This window comes from Schistocerca piceifrons, chromosome 1 (genome assembly GCF_021461385.2).
Source record: "Schistocerca piceifrons isolate TAMUIC-IGC-003096 chromosome 1, iqSchPice1.1, whole genome shotgun sequence".
NCBI lineage: Eukaryota > Metazoa > Arthropoda > Insecta > Orthoptera > Acrididae > Schistocerca > Schistocerca piceifrons.
The window spans coordinates 173941342-173967035 of NC_060138.1; the positions used below are offsets into that span (position 1 = coordinate 173941342).

General features: G+C 44.8%; 1 protein-coding gene across 1 annotated transcript in view; it reads right to left on the reverse strand.

Annotated features, from left to right (window-relative positions):
• Positions 1-25694, reverse strand: part of LOC124797092 (lysosomal alpha-mannosidase-like) — a 191428-nt gene that overhangs the window by 63410 nt on the left and 102324 nt on the right. The window contains 1 exon segment of the mRNA XM_047260760.1: positions 17289-17468. Within this exon segment, the coding sequence (XP_047116716.1) occupies positions 17289-17468 (180 nt within the window).

A 25694-nucleotide genomic window follows, 5' to 3' on the forward strand; every position in this document is an offset into this window, starting at 1 on the left:
GCAATCTAGCTAAGAAAGCACCGAGTCTTGTACAAGGATGTAGCATGGACCTAATGTAGTGTAGCGTCACAGACCGCTAGCGTTTATTGTTACTCTGTTACTAATGCATAGTGGTGGGGTAGGAGATTACAGCGCAGTGCAATTATTCTTTCCCGACGCTGCCTTGATTTCCATTGTCATTAGCCGCTTGAATATGTCGTGGACTTACACCATTGCTGCTTCCTTCGTGATATCGGTCTCTGAGACCACAACTGGGACTTTGCGTTATGGATACAGTGGCCAGGTCAGCGTCTACTGTTCGTGTTACGGACCCTGACTTTGAGGATGCTGTTTTAAAATGGTTTGAGACAGTTTAGGAAGCGATGTTGGATCACATAGTGATAACGAAATTGAACGTGAATATAATACCGCCTAGGAACAGTGCGAAATGAGGACGAATTTATTTTGTCACCTGCGAATTCTTTGAATGAAACAAGTGATGAAGACAGAAGAAAAATCGTTGGTCGTCGAAGCCTCTTCCAACGATGGCCGATGGCATTGTTTTTCCGCGTGTTGGACATAAGTGTGGTGAATGCATTTGTCCTTCACAATTCCTACAGAGACAATACTCATGTGAACTGCTTTAATTGTTGAAGAAACTTGTAAGCTCGTTGGTGACACCGCAGATAAAAAGCGAGACAACAAGTATCACATACCCTGCGAACTTCGAGCATCCTTTACCGTGTTTTGAGTTTAGCAGAACCAAGTGTAGAAATACATGTTCGGCTTGTGACCTAAAAAGAAGATATCTTATATTTGTCATTGTTGCAAAGAAGCCAATCTGCCTTAAAATGTGCCCGAAAATTTCCAGCGAGTGAAAAAAAAATACTAGTGTAATTTTCATTTTTTCAATGTTTTGTTTGCGCTTTTTGTGTTTTTATTATTACAAGAATAATAAACAATAAACATATAGCAAAAACTAAAGTTTGGAGTGCAAGGTATTTGAGTTTCCACAGCGTTAACATTATCATGTAATATTATATTCATTTTGTACAGTTTTCTGTTTAAATGCGTTTTTTTCTTAACAATTAAATTTAAAATTTATTGGAACAAATTTTTTGTGTGGTATTAATGCATGTTTTTACGTAAAGTCTGAACTGTTCCACTGAAATTACTGAATACAATTTTTATGGCTATTTAAATTTAGCGGTCACTCAGACCGCACTTGCGACAGTGTGACAAAAAATGACCAGTGAACCTAAAGGTCAATGCTTAGGATTGGCAATATACCTTCTCTACTGCTAACTATGAACTGGCGGTCTACTGTTCGAAGAAACGATTCCGAGGTATTCACCGCCAGTCACAATCGGTAATGACACTAACAAATCTCTCCTCTATTGTATTATCGCCTACATTCTCCTTAAGACGACGACATTTTTTATATTTAAAACTCTAATTATTTGTTATTTTAAAAAGAAATGAAAAAAATTAAAGCCAACAACATTCTCATAAAAACAATTCTAGGATATTCAGCCAAAAAAATTAAAGTAAAACCACCTGCACCATATTCAGTATTAAAACCTGAAACCAATTCAGACTCGTCCTCAACAAAATCATTGAATCCGATTAGTCTCAGCCAAACAAGAAGCAAAACAAGCCAAAGCTAAAGGAAAAGAAATAATGAAATAAATGTCAGTGTCAAATTCTCCAGATAAATACAAAACAAAAAACTTCAAAAAAGATGGCAAACGAAAACTGTAATATGTATGATCTGTTTTAATATATCAGGTAAGAGGTCTTTAAATTTGTGATGGTAAATAAATACTATTACCCGGTGTCAACTGCACTGTCATCTAATTTGCCGTTGTGGGACCCACCTTCTGCTCCAATCTGCAAAAGTGAGCTGGTTATCAGGAACTCGCGAAGGCTCAACACAGGCTTGTGTTGCATTCACTGCATACCTTTATTGTTCACCTATCACCAAACCCCGCTCTCATCATTTGCCGGATGGCAAGTTATATGTTTAGCGAGAGTACCGCAAAACAGACGTGGCTAGAGTTTACAAATAGTACATGATCTCTAATTCTGATAATTCAGTATAATGTGAAGTTCTGACATGCCACAAAAAGAGCCACTAAATATTTTCTCTTTTCCAGCTTAATACTAAAAGGGTATATGAAGATGTTACACACTCACTTTTCCGATGTTGTTTATTTTAATCAGTGCTTCTAATTTGTTGATACACTTGACAAGATCCGACTGGAAGATAGGGTCACTCTTGTTGAAACCCGTGAGCTGAAACATTTCTGGAAGTCTATTATCTGTTACATTTACGGTTTCATTTTTACATTTTCCAGTCTGCTGCTCTTCCGTGCACGGTAGCAACACCGCCTGAACTTCGGTATTGCCGTCCGTCGTATTTAGCTTCTTAAACGTACAACTCTTTGTCTTTCCGGAAGCAGCAGAATCATGCAATGCAAACAAAATTAATATGAAGACGAAATCGATTCTTCCCATGTCACGCAACCTGGTTTTACATATCACTTAATCACTAAACCTTCTCAAACAAAAATACCTATTAAACAATCTATTCGCGTCAGTGAAACATTTCATCCTTGCATTCGGCCAAAGATATTTCAGCAAGTGACTGCCAAAGACAATCAAAGTAACATCTGTCACTTTATTTCATTCGTTAGTAACACAATCTACAAGACCCCGTATGAGCTAAGTCGCGCGATCAGCCCATGGATCGCACTTGTAATATGCAGATCGCAGCGATCGATCGCTGATCGCTAGTAATTCCCAAGCCGCTCGACGAATGTGGCAATATGGCTCTTGCTGGCTGTGAGCCATTTGTCTGGTTGAACGAGGTTTTGTAGTCAGTTTTGTTCCGTCTGACTGTGGTCACCAGGAGTCAGGACTTCACTATAAAAATTATATAGACATATTCAGGGGCAAGATTTTGCAGTGATCAGCCTTATAAAGCCTGCTCATCGCAGAACTAAAATAGCAATATGCAAGGATCTAGCTGATTTTTGTGGATATGCTTATTCATGGAACAACTTGACGCTCTATTTAATTTTGCAGTTTTAAGCAGAATGACGTAAAATTAAGTGCGTATTTCAATTTACATGTCTTTGGGGCATATCCATTCTAGCGCTCTACCAAAGTTTTTCATGTACGATAATCTCTCTCTCTCATTCAGTTTACGAGTGTAGTCGCAACCAGTAGCACCGTCACTGACAGCATTTTACAGGACGTCGAGATTGCAAACCCATAGTGTAATTAAGCTGTATTGTAGTTAAACTACAATACTAACTAATGAGAAAGAAAATGACGTGTATTTCCGAAATACATTCTGGAAGGATGCAGACAACAGACTTGGGCGTCAACTATTAAACTGTGGTATCAATGAAAAAAGCCGTTTATTCCATGACATATCCTACGCTTTGCAAGAAAAGCGACCCTCCAAAACAAATGTATTGAATTTCTTTCCGGTTTCTTTACTACATTTTTACAAGTTTTAGTTGACATATAGGCATCAACGGAGGGGTATCTGTTGAGAGGCCAGACAAACGTGTGGTTCCGGAAGAGGGGCAGCAGCCTTTTCAGTAGTTGCAGGAGCAACAGTCTGGATGATTGACTGATCTGGGCTTGTAAAACTAACCAAAACGGCCTTGCTGTGCTGGTACTGCGAACGGCTGAAAGCAAGGGGAAACTACGGCCGTATTGTTCCCGAGGGCATGCAGCCCTACTGTATGGTTAAATGATGATGGCGTCCTCTTGGGTGAAATATTTCGGAGGTAAAATAGTCCCCCATTCGGATCTCCGGGCGGGGACTACTCAGGAGGAAGTTGTTATCAGGAGAAAGAAAACTGGCCTTCTACGGATCGGAGAGTGGAATGTCAGATCCCTGAATCGTAGGTTAGAAAATTTAAAAAGGGAAATCGGTAGGTTAAAGTTAGATATAGTGGGAAGTAGTGAAGTTCGGTAGCAGGAGGAACAAGGCTTTTGGTCAGGTGAATACAGGGTTATAAATAAAAAATCAAGTAGGTGTAATGCAGGAGTAGGTTTAACAATTAATAAAAAATAGGAATGCGGGTAAGCTACTATAAACAGCATAGTGAACGCATTATTGTGGCCAAGATAGATACGAAGCCCACGCCAACCACAGTAGTACAAGTTTATATGCCAACTGGTTCAGCAGATGACGAAGAGATTGATGAAATGTATGATGAGATAAAAGAAATTATTCAGATAGTGAATGGAGACGAAAATTTAATGATCATGGGTGACTGGAATTCGATAGTTGGAAAAGAAAGAGAAGGAAACGTAGTAGGTGAATATGGAATGGGGCTAAGGAATGAAAGAGGAGGCCGCCTGGTAGAATTTTGCACAGAGTATAACTTAATCATAGCTAACACTTAGTTCAAGAATCACGAAAGAAGGTTGCATACGTGGAAGAAGCCTGGGGGTACTGGAAGGTTTCAGATAGATTATATAATGGTAAGACAGAGATTTAGGAATCAGGTTTTAAATTGTAAGACATTTCCGGGGGCAGATGTGGACTCTGACCACAATTTATTGGTTATGAACCGTAGATTAAAACTGAAGAAACTGCAAAAAGGTGGGAATTTAAGGAGATGGGACCTGGATAAACTGACAGAACCAGAGGTTGTAGAGAGTTTCAGGGAGAGCATTACGGAACGATTGACAAGAATAGGGGAAAGAAGTACAGTAGAAGAAGAATGGATAGTTTTGAGAGATGAAATAATGAAGGCAGCAGAGGATCAAGTAGGTAAAGAGACGAGGGCTAGTAGAAATCCTTGGGTAACAGAAGATATATTGAATTTAATTGATCAAATGAGAAAATATTAAAATGCAGTAAATGAAGCAGGCAGAAAGGAGTACAAACATCTCAAAAATGTGATCGACAGGAAGTGCAAAATGGCTAAGCAGGGATGGCTAGAGGACAAATGCAAAGATGTAGAGGCTTATCTCACTAGGGGTAAGATAGATACTGCCCACAGGAAAATTAAAAAGACCTTTGGAGAAAAGAGAAACACTTGTATGAGTGTCAAGAGCTCAGATGAAAACCCAGTTCTAAGCAAATAAGGGAAAGCAGAAAGTTGGAAGGAGTATATAGAGGGTCTACACAAGGGCAATGAACTTGAGAACAATATTATGGAAATGGAAGAGGACGTAGATGAAGATGAAATGGGAGATATGATACTGCGTGAAGAGTTTGACAGAGCACCGAATGACCTAAGTCGAAACAAGGCTCCGGGAGTAGACAACATTCCATTATAACTACTGATAGCCTTGGGAGAGCCAGTCCTGACAAAACTCTACCATCTGGTGAGCAAGATGTACGAGACAGGCGAAATACCCTCAGACTTCAAGAAGAATATAATAATTCCAATCCCAAAGAAAGCGGGTGTTGGCAGATGTGGAAATTATCGAACTGTAAGTTTAATAAGTCACGGCTGCAAAATACTAACTCGAATTCTTTACAGACGAATGGAAAAACTGGTAGAAGCCAACCTCGGAGAAGATCAGTTTGTATGCCGTAGAAATGTTGGAACACGTGAGGCAATACTGACCCTACGACTTATCTTAGAAAATACACTCCTGGAAATTGAAATAAGAACACCGTGAATTCATTGTCCCAGGAAGGGGAAACTTTATTGACACATTCCTGGGGTCAGATACATCACATGATCACACTGACAGAACCACAGGCACATAGACACAGGCAACAGAGCATGCACAATGTCGGCACTAGTACAGTGTATATCCACCTTTCGCAGCAATACAGGCTGCTATTCTCCCATGGAGACGATCGTAGAGATACTGGATGTAGTCCTGTGGAACGGCTTGCCATGCCATTTCCACCTGGCGCCTCAGTTGGACCAGCGTTCGTGCTGGACGTGCAGACCGCGTGAGACGACGCTTCATCCAGTCCCAAACATGCTCAATGGGGGACAGATCCGGAGATCTTGCTGGCCAGGGTAGTTGACTTACACCTTCTAGAGCACGTTGGGTGGCACGGGATACATGCGGACGTGCATTGTCCTGTTGGAACAGCAAGTTCCCTTGCCGGTCTAGGAATGGTAGAACGATGGGTTCGATGACGGTTTGGATGTACCGTGCACTATTCAGTGTCCCCTCGATGATCACCAGTGGTGTACGGCCAGTGTAGGAGATCGCTCCCCACACCATGATGCCGGGTGTTGGCCCTGTGTGCCTCGGTCGTATGCAGTCCTGATTGTGGCGCTCACCTGCACGGCGCCAAACACGCATACGACCATCATTGGCACCAAGCCAGAAGCGACTCTCATCGCTGAAGACGACACGTCTCCATTCGCCCCTCCATTCATGCCTGTCGCGACACCACTGGAGGCGGGCTGCACGATGTTGGGGCGTGAGCGGAAGACGGCCTAACGGTGTGCGGGACCGTAGCCCAGCTTCATGTAACCGGTTGCGAATGGTCCTCGCCGATACCCCAGGAGCAACAGTGTCCCTAATTTGCTGGGAAGTGGCGGTGCGGTCCCCTACGGCACTGCGTAGGATCCTACGGTCTTGGCGTGCATCCGTGCGTCGCTGCGGTCCGGTCCCAGGTCGACGGGCACGTGCACCTTCCGCCGACCACTGGCGACAACATCGATGTACTGTGGAGACCTCACGCCCCACGTGTTGAGCAATTCGGCGGTACGTCCACCCGGCCTCCCGCATGCCCACTATACGCCCTCGCTCAAAGTCTGTCAACTGCACATATGGTTCACGTCCACGCTGTCGCGGCATGCTACCAGTGTTAAAGACTGCGATGGAGCTCCGTACGCCACGGCAAACTGGCTGACACTGACGGCGGCGGTGCACAAATGCTGCGCAGCTAGCGCCATTCGACGGCCAACACCGCGGTTCCTGGTGTGTCCGCTGTGCCGTGCGTGTGATCATTGCTTGTACAGCCCTCCCGCAGTGTCCGGAGCAAGTATGGTGGGTCTGACACACCGGTGTCAATGTGTTCTTTTTTCCATTTCCAGGAGTGTAGATTAAGGAAAGGCAAACCTACGTTTCTAGCATTTGTAGATTTAGAGAAAGCTTTTGACAATGTTGACTGGAATACTCTCTTTCAAACTCCGAAGGTGGCAGGGGAAAATACAGGGAGCGAAAGGCTATTTACAATTTGTACAGAAACCAGATGGCAGTTATAAGAGTCGAAGGGCATGAAAGGGAAGCAGTGGTTGGGAAGGGAGTAAGAAGGGTTGTAGCCTATCCTCGATGTTATTCAATCTGTATATTGAGCAAGCAGTAAACAAAGCAATAGATAAATTCGGAGTAGGAATTAAAATCCATGGAGAAGAAATGAAAAGTTTGAGGTCCGCCAATGACATTGTAATTTTATCAGAGACAGCAAAGGACCTGGAAGAGCAGCTGAACGGAGTGGACAGTATCTCGAAAGGAGGGTATAAGATGAACATCAACAAAAGCAAAGCGAGGATAACGGAATGTAGTCGAATTAAATCGGGTGATGCTGAGGGACTTAGATTAGGAAATGAGCCGCTTAAAGTAGTAAATGAGTTTTGCTTTTTGGGGAACGAAATAACTGATGATGGTCGAAGTAGAGAGGATATAAAATGTAGACTGGCAATGGCAAGGAAAGCGTTTCTGAAGAAATTTGTTAACATCGAGTATAGATTTAAGTGTCAGGAAGTCTTTTCTGAAAGTATTTGTATGGAGTGTAGCCATGTATGGAAATGAAATGTGGACGACAAATAGTTTAGACAAGAAGAGAATCTACAGAAGAATGCTGAAGATTAGGTGGGTAGATCACACAACTAATGAGGGGGTATTGAATAGAATTGGGGAGAAGAGAAATTTCAAAAATGGCTCTGAGCACTATGGGACTTAACTTCTGAGGTCATCAGTACCCTAGAACTTAGAACTACTTTAACCTAACTAACCTAAGAACATCACACATCCGTGCCCGAGGCAGGATTCGAACCTGCGACCGTAGCGGTCGCGCGGTTCCAGACTGTAGCGCCTAGAACCGCTCGGCCACTCTGGCCGGCTAAAGTGACTTCGAAACAGCTGGCGACAAGACACTACTGCAGCGGGCAGTACCTAGTGCATTTGTGAGTGCAAGTTCAGTTCATAATCAATATTTGTTCCGTGATAGTAGCGGTGTGGATGTGCCTGTAAAACAATATGATGTGATAACTTGTTTTATGTGTTTTGTGGATGATGCTTTCTGCACAATAATAGCTGAACAGACGAACTTATATGCAGAACAGTTCCTAGCTTCTCATCCCAATTTAGCAGCACGCTCCAGGGTTTGCAGTTGGTAGGATACTACAAGTGACGAGGTAAAAACACTTATTGGAATGCTTATACTTCAAGGAATTCTTTACAAAGCAGACCACAAGACGTACTTTTTAAACAGGAAATCAGTTGACACATCTTCCTTCATGAAACTGATGAGTGAAAAGCGATTTCATCTTTTATTGAAATTCCTGTACTTTGCTCCTCGTATGACGCACTAGGCACTATCAGCAGAAAACTATTCAAAATTCACCCCATTCTGGAGCATCCGCAGCGTAAATACGTGCCAGAAAGGAACATCACCGTCTGGAATCTGTTGCTCCGGAAAGGACGACTTGGATGGAGGCAATATACTCCATCAAAGCGTAGCAGATTTTATTGTTTACACTGGAAAGGATACTAATTATGGTAGCCACTATCCAGACGAAAAAATAACCTCTCGAATTGTTTTGGAGCTTGCACACGATCTACTCTACATCTATATATATACTCCGCTAGCCACCAAGCGGTGTGTGGCGGAGGGCACTATTCGCGCCAAAGCCATATTTCCCCCCTCCGCTTCTGTTCCACTCGCGGATCGCGTGAGGGAAAAAACAGCTGTCTGAACTCCTCAGTACGAGTTTCCCTTATCTTTGAATGGTGATCATTGCGTGATTTGAAAGTTTGTGGTAATACTATATGCTCTAAATCCTTGGCGAAGATCGGATTTTGGAATTTAGTGAGCAGCCCCTTCCGTTTAGCGCGTCGTCCATCTGCAAGTGTGTCCCACTTCAAACTTTCTATGAGATTTGTAACGCTCTCGCGATGGCTAAATGTATGAGTCACGAATATTGTCGCTCTTCTTTGGACCTTCTGAATTTCTTAAATCAAACCCAACTGGTAAGGGACCCATACAGACGAACAATACTCTAAGACTGGACTAACTAAAGTATTTTAAGTAATGTCGTTTGTTGAAGGACTGCATCACTTCAGGATTCTACCAATAAACCGCTATCTAGAGTTCGCCTTACCCGTTACTTGTGTAATCTGATCGTTCCATTTGAGATCATTTCGAATAGTCACACCCAGATTCTTGACCAGTGGCGGTGAAGGGGAGGGGCGGGGGGGGGGGGGGAGGTGGAGAGGGTTTGGGGGAATGTAATACCGCTTAACAAAAGGAGAGCTGGGGTCCTCCACTGACAAACTGGTAAAATTTGGTGTTGCTTAAAGTAGTTTTTGGTAACTGTTTTAGAGTTCAGGGTAAAAATGTGTCTACAGAAGCGGTATGTGTGACCGGAAAAATAATACGATTTGACACATATGTTCGGTAATTTGGAAGTTTTTGTCTGGGGTCAGCAGTTAAGTGTTGGTAGGCATACCTGGCATATTTAGCTTTCTTGATTATTGTAAGTGGTCCTTGCACATTAATATACATCCAATGTATATTAATAAATAATCAGATGCTCATTTTAAGTTAGATGATATTCATTGGTTTAGGTAGTAAGCTATTTGCCTCTCTTATTCTTTTGTTAAAATGTGTTTGAAATACATTGCAACCTATATTGCCACATAATTATAAAAAATGATTGAATCTATTGTTATATATTCACTGATTTCTGAAGTCATTTTATCCAGTGTAATATGATACTCCATTGGGGAAGGGGGGGAGCTATAGCCCCCAGAGACCCCTCCCCCCCCCCCCGCCCCCCCACCCTTGCCACCGCTCCTGTACTTGACAGATGTTACCACTTCCAAAGACTGGGCATTTATTTTGTACTCGTAGATTAATGGGGATATTCGCTTTGTTATACGCGGTAGGTTACACTTACAAATATTGAGAGATAACTGCCAGTAAATCATCGGCAAACAGTCTAATGCCGCTGTCAATACCATCAACCAGACCGTTTATGTAAATCATAAAAAGCAGCGGACCTATTAAACTGCCGTGGGGGCACACCTGATGTTATGAAAGACCACCGCATTTATCTTGACAACTGGTACACCAGTTCAGATTTGGTAGATGAACTAATCAGCAATAACACCTACGTTGCCGGCACAATGCGGCAAGGCAAGAAGGGGTTCCCAGACTTCGTCAAAAAAGGAAAAACTAAAGAAAAGGGAGTACATAACAGGGTGCAGAGACAAGCAGATGGTAATGAAATGGAAAGACAAAAGGGGTGTCGTTATGGTCAGCACCTCCCATGACGATACATTTTTAAATATAAAGTCAGCCACCGGTAGCTGAGTGGTCACACTGTCACAACACATAGAGTTCGCACGGGATGTCTGCATGGACAGTCTGCCTTCTGTGAGACTGAGCCTACGCAATTTAAACTTCTTAATAATTTCACATAATTTACACTGATTGTTGATATTCTGTAAAATAAAATGGAAAAATGTCAGACTATTCTGATTTTCAAAAGAAAGAAAAACCCGGAAAGCACCAGAACACGGTACCTCCAGTATGGTAGCTGTAGACCTTAACTGCTGCGTCACGCTCACTTGGCTAACGTTAGGCATATTACAGCACACACTGAACTTCAAAATCAGTTTTCTCGAAAACCAAGGCCCGTCGCTGAAAAAGCGGATAGCCTCATACTCAGGGCATGTACAACACATCCGAGAACCTTTAAAATCCATTATGTACACTTCTGATGGTCCCCTTGTAAGTCTGGAGAATAAGCCGCATGCCCTAGTATTTCCCAACTGAACGCCTTGTTCGTTTCCCTGACCCGTTTTGCTGTATGTGATGGGGCGTTACCATGAAGCACTATAACTTTGGAAGCCGGCACGGTAGCTCAGCGTGCTCGGTCAGAGGGTTAGCTCCCCTCTGCAATAAAAAAAAATGCAGTGAATGGATCAACGAACTTGAACAAACGTCATAGGACGTGCGCCCCGAACACATAGAACAAATTTTAACGAACAAAACGAGAAAAAAGTGGTCAGCGCGATAGAATATCAATCCTAAGAGCCCAGGTTCGATTCCCGGCTGGGTCGGAGATTTTCTCCACTCAGGGACTCCACTCTGGTCCTAATCATAATTATTTCATATCCATCGACGTGCAAATTGCCGAAGTGGCGTCAAATCGAAAGACTTGCAAATGGTCTACCCGACGGGAGGCCCTAGTCACACAACATTTACATTTTATTTTAAATGTAAATCAGAAGAAGCGAATCGTTCAAAAGCCACATGTTGTCGTTGACTACAACAAGAATATGGGGGGTGTGGATAGGTGCGATTACAAAGCTACCAGATGGCCAAGAGCAGACTGAAACATCATTATCAAAAGCTTTTCCGTTTCTGCCACTTGTTGGAGATTGCATGCTTCAATGCATACGTTCTGTACAAGAAGCGTGGTGGAGAACAAAGTAGAATGGAGCTTCATGATTAGTCTTGGTGAACAGTTGGCCATATCTTCACAACAACAAGGGACATTAGTAGGACGCCCACCTCGAACACCGAAAGCAACATGCCTTACAGCCAGGCATTTTCCAGACCTGCCGCCCACAACGAAGAGAAGACCAACAAGGAGGTGTGTGGTGTGCACGAGAAAAGGCCTTTGCAAAGAGACTTCATACTGGTGCGCCGAACGTGAAGTTTCTTTGTGTGTAACACCTTGTTTTAAAATGTTCCACACTGAAAACGACTTGTAATATCGTAAAAATACAGTTTTGTTAACTTATGCAATATATTTTATTCCTTTCCATCCAATATCAATTTAAATTCAACAACGAAAACATGAAGGAGAACTTCTATGCGCGAGAACAGTGTGCAGCACCACCTCGCATGGGCGCGCTGGCGCATACGAGGTGTGATTGGAAAGTTTTAAGAATAAACTTGTAATTGTGCAATGGTGCTACTTACATGCTACTGTGATGCATCTCCTTCAAAATAGCCCCCTTCTGGCCGAACACACCGACTCCAACGATGTTTCCACTTTTGAAGACATTCCTGGAAAGTTTTTTCCTGAAGCGTGCTAAGGACGCTCTCCGTATTTGCCTGGATGTATTCAATTGAGTCAAATCGCTTCCCTTTCAGTGAAAATTTCAGTTTAGGAAACAGGTAGAAGTCCGCAGGGGCCAAATCAGGGGAATATGGTGGTTCAGGAAGCACAGAAATTTTGAATTTGGTCAAAAATTCAATGATGGAGAAGGCACATTAGCCAGAGCATTGTCATGGTGTAGCACTCAACTCCTGTCTTTCCACAATCCACCTTTTCATGCAAACACTCAAGGACACATTTTTAGTATTCCTGGTTAATTGTCTGTCCTCCAGAGGTAAATTCATGATGCAAAATACCCGGTAGAATCGAAAAAAGTCACCAACATTGTCTTCAACTTCGACTGACTTTGTCATGCTTTTTTTGGTCGTGGTGAACCTGGAGTCTTCCACTGTGAAGACTACACTTTGGTTCCAGGATCATATCCATATACCCACGATTTGTCACCTGTAATTACTCTATTTAACAAATCTGGGTCATTTTTAGTCCGATTAATCAGGTGTCGGCACACTTCAAGTCGTTATTGTCTCTGGTCACTTGAAAACAGTTTTGGAATGAATTTTGCGGACACTTGACACATGTTCAGATCTTCAATTAAAATTGACTGAACTGCATAGAAACTTAAACTAAATTCATCAGCCTTCTCCCTAATTGTAAGTCTACGATCAGAGTGCACAACAGTTTCATTCGTTTTTGAGATGGAAGGATGGCCGGACTGTGGTTCATCTTCAAATGATTCGTGGCCATTTTTAAATCCGTTAAACCAGACAAAAACATTTGACTGTCTCATACAATTATCTCCAGAAGCTGTTTTTTAATAGTTCATAAGTCTCATAAGCTGATTTCCCAGTTTTATAACAAAATTCCACACAAACTTGTAGCTCCGTTTTTACATACATTTTCACACAGGCAGAATCCAGCAACAAACCCTAATAGACCCACACTCAAACAGCTGCCACAAAAAACTGAATAAAGGAAACACTGTTTCTTGTCAGAGGGCGTTCGAGCACAAGGCAATGACTCACTCCCCTTTCTCCATGTATCTGCCCACCAAACCAGTAAGCAGTAGCGGATCCATTCTTAAAACTTTCCAATCACATCTCATACTATCCACTGCGGAAGAGGTGCACATGTGCGAACTATCCACTTAACGGGTTAATGATGATGCAGTTTTAATTGCCAGCCATGTGTATGTGAGTTTGTGTCTTTGATAAGTTAAGGTGTAATGACCAGAGAAATCTAACAGTGAAGAAAGCAGATGCCATATATAGTGTTACGGTTAGTATGTTTACTATGTGTTTGGAGCTTTTTGGATTCTTTTTAGTGGGGTTGTAACTAACATGGTGAGTGGAGTAATGTGTGACTCTTTCAAGTGAGAAAAGTATCCCGAGGCCTAAGTAAAGGAAAGGAGAAAAATTGATATGAAGTTTTGATCTAAGTTTATAACAGCTTTATGGTCCCCCCCCCCCCCTTTTCCAAAGACCCCATCTTTTGCCCCAATCCCAAATTCAATCATGCAGGACTTATCAAAGACCTTCTCTCCTTTTCCTGGTCCCTACAGTGGAACCACTTTTTCACCACGAACCCTACCAATCAGACATAACCTATGACCCTGGACCCTGTCTGACTCAGTTCACTCCTACATACAATTGTGATCCACTCCCACTGCCCACAAATGACCCCTTGTTAACTTCCTAGGATTTTTAGCCTTGAACTTTGTGTCACCATCATTCCCCAAATCCCACAATATGCAAGCTAACCTTACATCCACAGAAAGAACTGCAATCCACCATCTACAGACTGAACCTGACCTGATATTTCTACCTGTTGAAAAAGGCTCCACTATTGTTGTTTCGAACCGCAAGGATTACCTGGCAGAAGGACTCCACCAGATGTCAGATTCATCAGCCTACAAAGCCTGCCAAAGTGACTCCATTCCAGAAACTCAGCAGGATCTCCTCAAATCCTTAGGCCCATCCCAGAACCTCTCCCCCATCTCCTAACACCGTCCACTCCCTGCACTCCCACCTTCCATATGCTTCCTAAAGTCCAAAAACGCAACTACCCAGGACACACTATTGTGGCTGGTTACTGTGTCCCCACTCAGAGGATCTCTCTTCTCATAGATCAACACCTTCAGCCTGTTACCCACAACCTATCCTCCTATATAAGAGATACCTACCATTTTCTCCCCCGACATTCCACAGTTCCTGTTCCTTTACCACATGGTGCCTTGATCGTCGCTACTGATGCCACCTTCTTTTACACTAACATCCATAATACCCATGTCCTTGCCACTACTTAACATTACCTTTCCCTTCATAGTCACAATGACCAACTATAGCCTCGCCTACAATTATTTCTCCTTTGAAGGCATCACCTGCAAACAAATCTAGGGTTTGGCTATGGGCACCCACATGGCACCATCCTATGCCAACATACTCATGGGCCATCTAGAGGAAACCTTTCTAACCACCCAGAATCCCAAACCCCTCACCTGGTTCAGAATCACTGATGACATCTTTATAATCTGGAATGAGAGGGAGGGCACCCTATCTACTTTCTTCCAGAACCTCAACATCTTCTTCCCCATTTGCTTCACGTGGTCCTCCTCAATCTAACAGCCCACCTTCCTCAATGTCGACCTCCACCTCAAAGATGGCTAAAACAGTACTTTGATCAACATCAAACCCACCAACCACCAGCAGTACCTCCACTTCAACAGCTGCCACGTATTCCATACCTTTCCATACGGCTTAGTCACCCATGGCTGTTGCATCTGTAATGATGAGCAGCCCTCTCAAAATATACCAAGGGTCTCACTGAGCCCTACCCAGACTGTAATTACCCTCTCAAACTTGTACGAAAACATATCTCACGTGCCTTATCTTTTCAGTCACCCACCACCTCGTAAAGTCAGACCGTCTAGCCACAGAGGAGCATTCCCTTGTGATTCATGACTGGAGCAACAGAACTGTATTCTCCACCTCAATTTTGACTACCTCTCGTGCTCTCAAATGAGGAATGTCCTGCTCAGTATCCTTCCCACACCTCCCCCAGATGTATTCCACCACCCACCGAACTTACACAATATCCTTGTCCATCCCTACAAATCCCTGCTCCCAACCCCTTGCCTCATGCCTAATATCGCTGTAATAGGTCTAGATGCGAGACCTGCCCCATACATCCTCCCACCAACATCTACTCCAGTCAAGTCACAAGCATCATCTACTCCAACAAAGGCCAGTGAAACCAATCGTGATCTACAAGCTAAGCTGCAACCAATGTGGGCATGACAAACAACAAGTTCTTTCCACATGAAAGGCCACCGACAAACTGACCATGAAATAGTTGGATCAGCCAGTTGCTGAGCATGCTGCCCAATACGATGTTCTTCGTTTCAGTGACTGTTTCACAGCCTGTGCCAACTGAATCCTTCCATGAACACCAGCTTTTCCAAATTGTGCAGGTGGGAACCCTCCTTACAATATATCCTATGTTCCCAAAACCCTCCTGGCCTGAACCTTCGTTAGTCGTTGTCCTTTACCCACATATCCTCTTCCCTGTTCCCATTTCCCATTCCAACACTACACAGCCTTCTGTTTCACCAACACACCCACAGTCTTCTTACTTCTCTCCTTCTCCACTGCCCCTCCCCCCCCCCCCCCTCCATGCCCTCCATCTAACCTCCAGACTGCACATAGCTGCCCTACTCTCTCTCCACCTCACCCCTGTATGCTCCAACAACCAGGACTTCACCATCGACCACTCCTACCCTGCTATCCATCCTCTTTCCTGCCCCAACCTTCTCCTTATGCTCATTACCCAGTTTGCTTCCCCAATCATGCACTGCTACTCACAGTCTGGCCTTGGCAACCAGAGACTGTGGTCATGTGTGTCTGGTTGCATTTGCTTGAGTGTTCATATGTATGTGTCTAATTATGTTGAAGACCTGTTTGGCCAAAAGCTTTGTTTGATAGTCTTTTTGTTGTCGCCACTTGTGACTCAGCATCTCCGTTATATGGTGAATAGTAGCTATCCTTTTCATAACATTGGCGTTATTCCATCCTGGATTTTCCATTGTATCATTTTACAATTGTATCATTTACTGTTACGCTATCTGCTCCTCTAGTTCTGCCAGTCTCCTCTATCACTATATTCCATAGTTACCTGATACAATTAACTATATTTAGTAACACATGTGCTTTGATGTTCGTATTACTTTCTTCAATGTTTTGCAGTTTGCCCGTGCAATGAATGAAATCATTATCATCAGAGATGTATCTGACAAGTACAATTTCCATGTTATCCTACACAATACTTTATACCTCAAGTAGTGTATAGCATTTTTTTATTTTTATTTTTGTAGACTTTGGTCTAATTGGGTTAATTTTAGGGAAAACAGTTTTCATCTGTAAATCACTTTATTAATAAATAACTAAAACACATTATTAATAGTGTTGTGTTTTTCATTTTTGTCAGGAGTACTGCACTCCTGTGAATGTATGTGAGTTTCCTACAATAATCAGTCATCTACAGCACTTAAAATGAGAACAAACAAATGTAAACATGGATGAATGTTTCTTTTATGGCATATGTCAAATCCAAATTATGTAAGTACTCTGTATGTACATATAGATCTTCAACTGTAGTGTTGTAGTGGATATATTTAAAAATGATACCTACACATCTCATATAAAACTTCTGTTATTAACTGCTATGCTTGGACTTCGTACCATTGGCTCCTGTCAGTTCCTTCTCTATAGAATGTGTTTGAAATTTTGTTACAGGCAATATATAATATTCTTATTTTGTTCATCGTTCTACATCCAGGTGACGTTTGATGTGGGCAGTGAGACTAGTGTGCTGCTCCTGGGTACAGAATAAATGAGGAAAAAGATTCAGTATTGATTAATTTAATTAACAATACATTTTATTTTTAGGTGTTCCAGAGAAATTTCCTCAAAGCTGTGTATGGTGTGTCTTTTGACGATCAATTTCTATTACAAATGTGCGTATTTCCATGGGCTCCAGTGTCACATTAGGTATGTCTTCCTTGGACTGTCTAGTGGTTGATGCAGTACCCTCCTTGTCGACCCATATCAACCGTGTGTTGTCCTCCAGCCACTGATTTCCACCCAGCATTGTCTCTCTAATAGATGAGATACTGAATGGTGCAAATAGGGCCTGAAACAGATAAAAGTATAAGTCCCAAATTTCATGTGAGATGTTGAAGAAATGGAGTTTGCAGAAAGTTACATCAGACAAAATTCATTACAGTTGTGCAAGTTTCTTTACCATTGTGAAACATACAACTTTTTCTCTGTGTTTCAGAGTTGAAACTATTATACCATAATTTACAGTTACATATCATATGGTTTCATTCTTTGGGTAAAAAATATAAGGTAAGAACTTTTAATTGCAACAGAAGAGAGGAGTGCTTCTATAAAATACTACACCAGGGTAGTCACAATACAAGACAAAGAAATAATTTTCATAAAATTTCTCCTCCTTGTTTATAGTTCAGAGTGGAGTTACATACACTATGGTCAAAGGTATTCAATAAGCTCCCATCTAACATAAAGAAAGAAGCAAATAATTCTTACCAATTAAAAAGAAAATTGCAAAAATACCACATCAACCTCTCTCTCTGTGAATTATGTGGGTAGCTGTATTCAAGTGTTGAAATGCTTATTAGCTACATAGTAAGTAACAATGTTCATTGTAAATCTGTATGACAAGTAGTAGTGTATTTGTTATAACCTTTAATCACCAATAATTGCGTGGATATTCAAACACACTCACTTAGAAACAATAGCTGGTTACATGATAACAACTCAGTATCTCTTATTCAACTGCCATACCGTGACATGCGGCCGGCGCCGTTCGTAGCTAGGTGGTGCTCCCGCGCTCAGCCGAGTTGCGGAGCGCCCCTATCGCTGTTTGCGCGTACTGTCGTGGCACTGTCACAACACTTTTCCCCCCTTGAAAAAAAACACTCACTTCCTTGGAGACATGGACAGTGCGGAGACATCCATGGCCTCTTGTGAGGCCCCGAGAAGATCTCGCGGAGAGACACGAGAGTATGGTCGAAAATGTCCAGGACGGAACCTCGTGCGTGGAACATGCCTCCTGGATGAGATGATGGGTGAAAACTCCGGAGCAGCATCCATAGGTGTCGAGGGCCTGGGGGTGTGCTCCAGCGAGATGGGTCCCGGAGAAGGCAGCGTCGCGACTGGGGCCGGTTCCGGCGTACTCGGAAGCAGTAGCGATGTCGGCTGCATCAACACGTACGGTAGATTGGCAGCAGCGACAGGACTGGCTTCTCGGGCTGGTGGAGGCAAAGGAAGGGGCGGTGGCACCGGTGTGGCCACCACTCGTGGGCGCATCTGGTTGTAATGGCGAACAACCATGCCGTCGTCCATACGTATTTCACAAAGCCGGCGGCCGCGAAGAGCCTTGACCACCCCTGGAATCCATTTAGGGCGAGATCCATACCCTCGTGCCCACACGTCGGCGCCCACCGAGTATTTTCCCGCACTAGGGGACACAGCACAAGGCCTGACAGGGTGAAGCAGGTGCAGTAGAGTGCACGGTTGGCGGCCATGCAAGAGTTCAGCAGGGCTGCAATCACCCAGAGGCGTGAAGCGATAAGAACTCAGAAATTGCAGCAGAGCATCATCTGTGGAAAAATCACTAAGGAATTTTTTCATCTGGCTTTTGAAAGTGCGGACAAGGCGCTCGACCTCCCCATTCGATTGTAGGTGGAAGGGCGGTGCTGTAGCATGATGAATCCCTTGTCCAGTACAAAACTCACGGAAGGCCTGCGAAGAGAACTGAGGGCCATTGTCCGTGATGATCGTGGATGGAAGACCTTCTAGCGCAAAGATTTTGGACAAAGCCAGTGTCGTCGCCGCAGTGGTGGGCAACAGACATCGAACAACAAACGGAAACTTCGAGAAGGCGTCAATAAACAGTAGCCAATATGTACCGAGGAAGGGGCCGGCAAAGTCAGCATGCACCCGTTCCCATGGCTGCACTGGATCAGGCCACGGAGAGGGCATTGTACGAGGTGCAGCCAGTTGTTGAGCACACTGACCACACGCAGCAACCATGTGGGCGATGTCCGAATCAATACTGGGCCAATAAACGTGCCTGCGGGCCAGGGGCTTAGTCCGAGAAATACCCCAATGGCCTTCAAGCAACAGTTTGAGAACAACTTTGCAAAGAGAGGTTGGCACCATGACCCGTGGAGATGCGCCATCCGTGGCCAGAAGAACAACACCATCACGAACAGACAGACGAAGGTGCAAGGCATGGTAGTTGCGAAGGGGATCCGATGCCCAGCCCTTGGTCCTGTCCAGCCAACCTCGTTGAACAAAACCGATCACCTGACGCAGGACTGGGTCCCACACAGTAGCCGATGTGACCGGTGAACCTGTAAGTGGAAAACCCTCGACCGCATGATGTTCTTCCTCATCAATGTGGAAACAGAGTAGTTCATCACAATCGAAAACCGGGTCGGGGCCCATGGGCAATAGCGACAATGCGTCAGCGTTGGCGTGCTGGGCCGTGGGGTGATAGTGAATCTCATAGTGAAAACGAGACAAGTATAAGGCCCAACGTTGCAGGCGGTGAGCTGCCTTATCTGGAAGCGACGCCGATGGGCTGAACAGAGAGACCAGCGGCTTGTGGTCGGTGATGAGGTGAAACTTAGAACCGTACAAAAAATCGATGAACTTTTTTAGAGCATAAATGATAGCGAGCGCCTCCTTTTCAATTTGAGAGTAACGCCGTTGCGCATCGTTGAGGGTCTTGGAAGCATAGGTGATGGGTCGTTCCGACCCATCCTCATACCGATGGGCGAGAACAGCCCCTAGGCCATGCTGTGACGCGTCAGTCACCAGAACCAAGTGCTGACCCAGACGGAATGTGACAAGACAAGGTGCCGACTGCAAATGAGCCTTCAGGCGGACAAAAGCCTGCTCACACTCGTCGGACCAACAGAAAGGGACGTTTTTGCGTAACAGCTAATGCAGAGGATGAGCTACCGCCGCCGCAGATGGAATGAATTTGTGATAATAAGCAATCTTGCCTAGAAACGCCTGAAGTTCTTTGACTGTAGACGGCCGGGGTAGAGCGTTAATGGCCGCAACATGCTGACGTAGAGGACGTATACCCTCACGGGACAAGAGGAAACCAAGATACACAATGGAGGGTTGGAAGAACTGTGACTTGTCCAGATTGCCCCTCAACCCAGCCGAATGAAAAACCCGAAACAGTGAACGCAAATTGCGAAGGTGCTCCCCAGTGGAGGCCCCCGTGACAACAATGTCATCCAGATAGTTTATGCAGCCGGGAACGGAAGCTGTGAGCTGTTCCAAAAACCACTGAAAAATGGCCAGCGCACTAGTGACGCCAAATGGTAACCTCTGGTACTGATACAACCCACAAGGAGTGTTGATGACGAGAAATTCCATGGAAGAAGCATCCATCGGCAACTGATGGTACGCCTCCGATAAGTCAAGTTTGGAAAAGAACTGGCCCCCGGCGAGCTTGGTAAATAACTCCTCAGGACGGGACCACACAATTGCAGACTCCCATTTGGTTTAGAAACCACCACGATTGGCGATGCCTATTCGCTGGAGGTAACAGGAAGGAGAATCTGTGAAGCTGTTAACCTGTCTATCTCAGCCTTGACAGGTGCACACAACGCCACTAGAATAGGGCGTGCCCGGAAAAAACTTAGGGCGAGCTGTAGGTTTAAGAGTAATGTGGGCTTCAAAATCCTTGGCACGACCCAGACCAGCAGAGAACATGGACGAAAATTCAGAACACAATCCATCCAGCTGTTGATACGGAATATCCTCAGATATGAGGTGCACATCATCATCATCAATGGAGAACCCGAACAACAGGAAAGCATCATAACCGAACAGGATTTCAGTGCCCGAATGATTCACCACATAAAACGTGAGGGGCCTAACAACAGACTTGTAGGCAGTGGAAGCATCAAACTGGCCAATGATAGGGATTTTCTGTTTATTATAAGTTCTCAGATTTCGCGTAACTGGAGGCAAGGGAGGGGAGCCCAACTCCAAATACGTGCGAGAATTAATGAGAGTTACTGCAGAGCCAGTGTCCACTTGCATGGGAATGTCTTTATCCAGAACACGAACAGTAACAAACAACTTATTTGTTTGAGGAAGCACACAGTTAACATCCATGTCCGATGCCTCATCCTCGTCGACAGGAACTTTATGGGACTGACACACAGAAGCAATGTGGCCTTTCTTCCTACATGAATTACACGTGGCCCTGTCATGCTGTACGAAACAATGTGGACAAGAAGGAAGTGCGGAACGAACCTGCTTCTGTGGTTGCTGTTTTCGCTGCGAGCGTTGCGGCCCAACGCGACGTTGTTTACGCAAGTGAACCGCCGCCACATCTTCGTTCTCCTGGGAAACAGGCAAATTGTCCATGTCGAAAGTTGACTGTACAGCGCCTACATCACACCACGCGTCTATTTGCGCGCTAGCAGCGTGAGACACTTCAAAGGATTGAGCGATGCTTAGAACTTCTGACAACGACGGGTTTGGCAGTTGTAGGGCACGTTGCCGAACTTCTTTATCAGGAGCAAGCCGTAGAATAGCATCCCTAACCATTGAATCAGCATAAGACTCATGATGAGTGTCCGTGACAAACTGACATTTCCCACTCAGACCGTGTAGTTCCACGGCCCAAGCCCGGTAAGATTGATGGGGCTGTTTACGACACCGGTAGAACGCCACGCGGGTGGCAATGACATGGGTGTTTCTTCGGTAATAGTTATACAATAAGTCACACATATCTTGGAAGGACAGAGAGGCAGGTTCCCGCAGAGGGGCTAACTGAGATAGCAGCTGATAGATCCGTGGGGAAATCCAAGATAGAAATAACGACTTACACATAGGAGCGTCGACAACGCCAAAAGCCAAGAAGTGTTGCCGCAAATACTTCTCATAATCCTTCCAGTCTTCAGCGGCCTCATCGTAAGGAGGGAATGGAGGCGGAGAAGAGGAAAACAGACGATGAGTAAGCGATGTTGACAACGCCTGAATAGCAGCCGTCAGCTGTGTTTGTTGTTCAATGAGCGCTTGCATAAGCTGTTCCATGTCTGCCCCATCACGAACACACAAATCCACAACGCAGTGAAAATATCCCATCCTCATCGCCAAAAAGTGTTATAACCTTTAATCACCAATAATTGCGTGGATATTCAAACACACTCACTTAGAAACAATAGCTGGTTACATGATAACAACTCCGTATCTCTTATTCGACTGCCGTGCCGTGACATGCGGCCGGCGCCATTTGTAGCTAGGTGGCGCTCCCGCGCTCAGCCGAGTTGCGGAGCGCCTCTTATCGCCGTTTGCACGTACTGTCGTGGCACTGTCACAACAGTATTGTTGACTGACTTCTGTTGTTACTGATGTAACAGCAGCTGTTTATGATAACTGAGCTAGCAGCAGCAGCTTATTCCAAATTAAAGGCTGTTGTTCTAAATTTTAGTTATACTTACCCGTCATTTATAAATGAATGAAACTTGAAGACAATGTTATGGAAAGGGGAGAGGAGTGGATGATGATAGGATGAGGGATGTCATACAGCGAGAAGAATTTGATGGAACACTGAAAGGTCTAAGTCAGAACATGGAGCCCTGAGTAGACAATACCACCATAGAATTATTAAGATCTTTGGGAGATCTAACCATGACAAAAGTGTTCTCCTTGGTATGTTGGATATTTGAGACAGGCATTCAAGAGGAATGTAACAATCCCAATAACATGAGTGGCAGTTGATGATAGGTATGGATAATACCAGACCAGCAATTTGGTTGCAAAATACTAACAACTTATCTACAGAAGAATGAAACATCTGGTTGAGTTTGAAATTTGGAGGAAATCAATTTGAGTTCTAGAGAAATGTAAGAAAAACTGAGGGCAAAATTTATAGCATGTATTGATTTATAAAAATGTAGGGGTAATTTCACTACATAAAGGAAAACACTTGTGTAGAATTTATACTGTGAACGACCACCTTTATTGTACCGCACAAACACACTTCATACATACGTTAACGCGGGAAAAAACGAACACTCGTTGTGTCCTCCAAAGAACCCCGCTCATAAAGAGAATCTCTCAGTGTCTTGTCGACTATCGACTTGTCACTCCCACACAGCCCCCCCCCCCCCCCCTGAAGTGCGGAGCACCCGGTATGGTGGGGTACTTAAACTTCACCTCTCGGCCTGCCCGAGTGCGGATAGTGCGGGTGTGGGTGCTGATTCTGTTGCTGCATTAGGTCCCCTGGTGTGGGGCTCATGTGGGACACAGCTGTCTGGTTCTGCGGAACGTGTGGGTTCGTTGCAAGTTGTGTCTGAAGTCGTCTGTGAGACTGTCGTCGGTGCTGTCATTGTCCAAGCGGGTTTTACTCGCTCAATGGAAACTTTGGTCGACTTTCCCTGGAGGAGGATATCCATTGTGTGTGTGTCCCGTCCTAGCACTTGGTATGGTCCAGTGTACGGTGGCTGCAACGAATGACGTACCAAGTCTGTGCGGAGCATGATGTGGGAACAAGTATCGAGGGACTTGTGTATGAACACTGGATGCGTGCCGTGCTGAGACGTCGGGGCTGCACGTAGTGTCTCTGCCTGCTTCCTCATTTGTTGCAAGAGGTGGGGTAGTTGTGTGTCATCTGGGAGAGGAACTGGTGCAAGGAATTCTGCTGGAACTCGGAGTGGTTCTCCGTATACCAACTCTGCCGAGGAACAATTTATGTCTGTTTTTAATGCAGTCCGTAACCCCAACAAAACCAATGGCAACGCTTGAGCCCATGAGTCCTCGTGGCACATCAGGGCAGCCTTTAAGGTCCGGTGCCACCTTTCCACCAAACCGTTGCTGGCCGGGTGGTAGCTAGTAGTACGGTTTCGTTGGAAGCCGCAGAGTTTTGACAGTTGTTGGAACAGTGTTGACTCGAACTGGCGTCCTTGGTCGGTGGTAACGAAAAAGGGGCACCCAAAACGAGCCATCCAAGTTTCCAAGAATGCGCGTGCAGTAGTCTCTGCAGAAATGTCCCTGATTGGTGTAGCCTCTACCCACCGCATGCAACGATCCACTGCCGTAAACAAGTACCTGTAACTTTCTGAAGGGGGGAGGGGTCCAACCAAGTCAATGTGTACATGCCCAAAACGTTCTGTTGGGTTTGGGAATTATCCTACTGGAGCGTGAACATGGCGTCCCACTTTGCTACATTGACACTGATAACAGCTGCGGGCCCACTCCCGTGTATCTTTCTTGATTGAAGGCCACACAAAATGGTCCGACACTAATTGCACTGAGGCATTGGTTCCCGGGTGTGCCAGGTTGTGAGTGCTGTCGAATACCTTTCGTCGGAACTGGGGGGTGATGTATGGGCGTGGTCTAACCGTGGAGGTGTCGCACCATACCTTACATGGGCTGCAGGGGACGTCCACAAGTTGTAAAAGTAGGCCAGTGGACGGGTCCACCAACAAGGATTGCAGCTGTGCATCTGAAGCCTGAGCCCTTGCCAATTCGGAATAATCTAACATTGGACTTATCCCATTAATACGTGAGAAATAGTCTGCCACAATGTTTTCGGCACCATGGATGTGACGCACGTCTGTCGAAAACTGGCAAATAAACTCTATATGGCGGGCCTGGCGGGGGGAACATGAATCGCTGACTTTGTAGAAAGCTGCCGCGAGAGGTTTGTGGTCGGTGTATATGGTGAATTGCTTGCCCTCAACTAAGGGGCGGAAGTGCCTGACGCTTTCATACATTGCGAGGAGTTCCCTGTCATATGCACTCCAACGAGTTTGACTCATCTGTAGTTTTTGTGAGAAGAAACTTAGTGGCTGCCAATGACCCTTCACTCTCTGGTGCAGTGCTGCCCCGATTGCGACTTGGCTTGCGCCCACTACTATGGCTAGCTGAGCTCCTGGTGCAGGGTGTACAAGTCCCACTGCGTTGTAAAGGCTGTTTTGCAGTGCCTTGAAAGCCGAGTCCATCTCGGGTGTCCATGGGAGTGGGCGCTTGCCAATTTTGTTGTGTCCGGCCAAGGCATTGTTCAGTGGTGTCTGGATTGCTGCTGTTCTGGGGAGGTGGCGACGATAGAAATTTATCATCCCTAGGAACCGTCGGAGATCGTGGTAGGTTTGAGGCCGTGGTAGGGTACGCAACAACTCCAGCTTCTCTGGCAGTGGGAAAATGCCCTGAGCTGACACTTTATAACCCAGGAAGATTACAACAGGTTCCCCAAACACGCACTTGTCCTTGTTAAGTGTAATTCCATGAGCACTAAGCCTGCTTTGTACCTCGCTTACGTGTTTCTGATGGTCAGAAACATTCTCCGAAA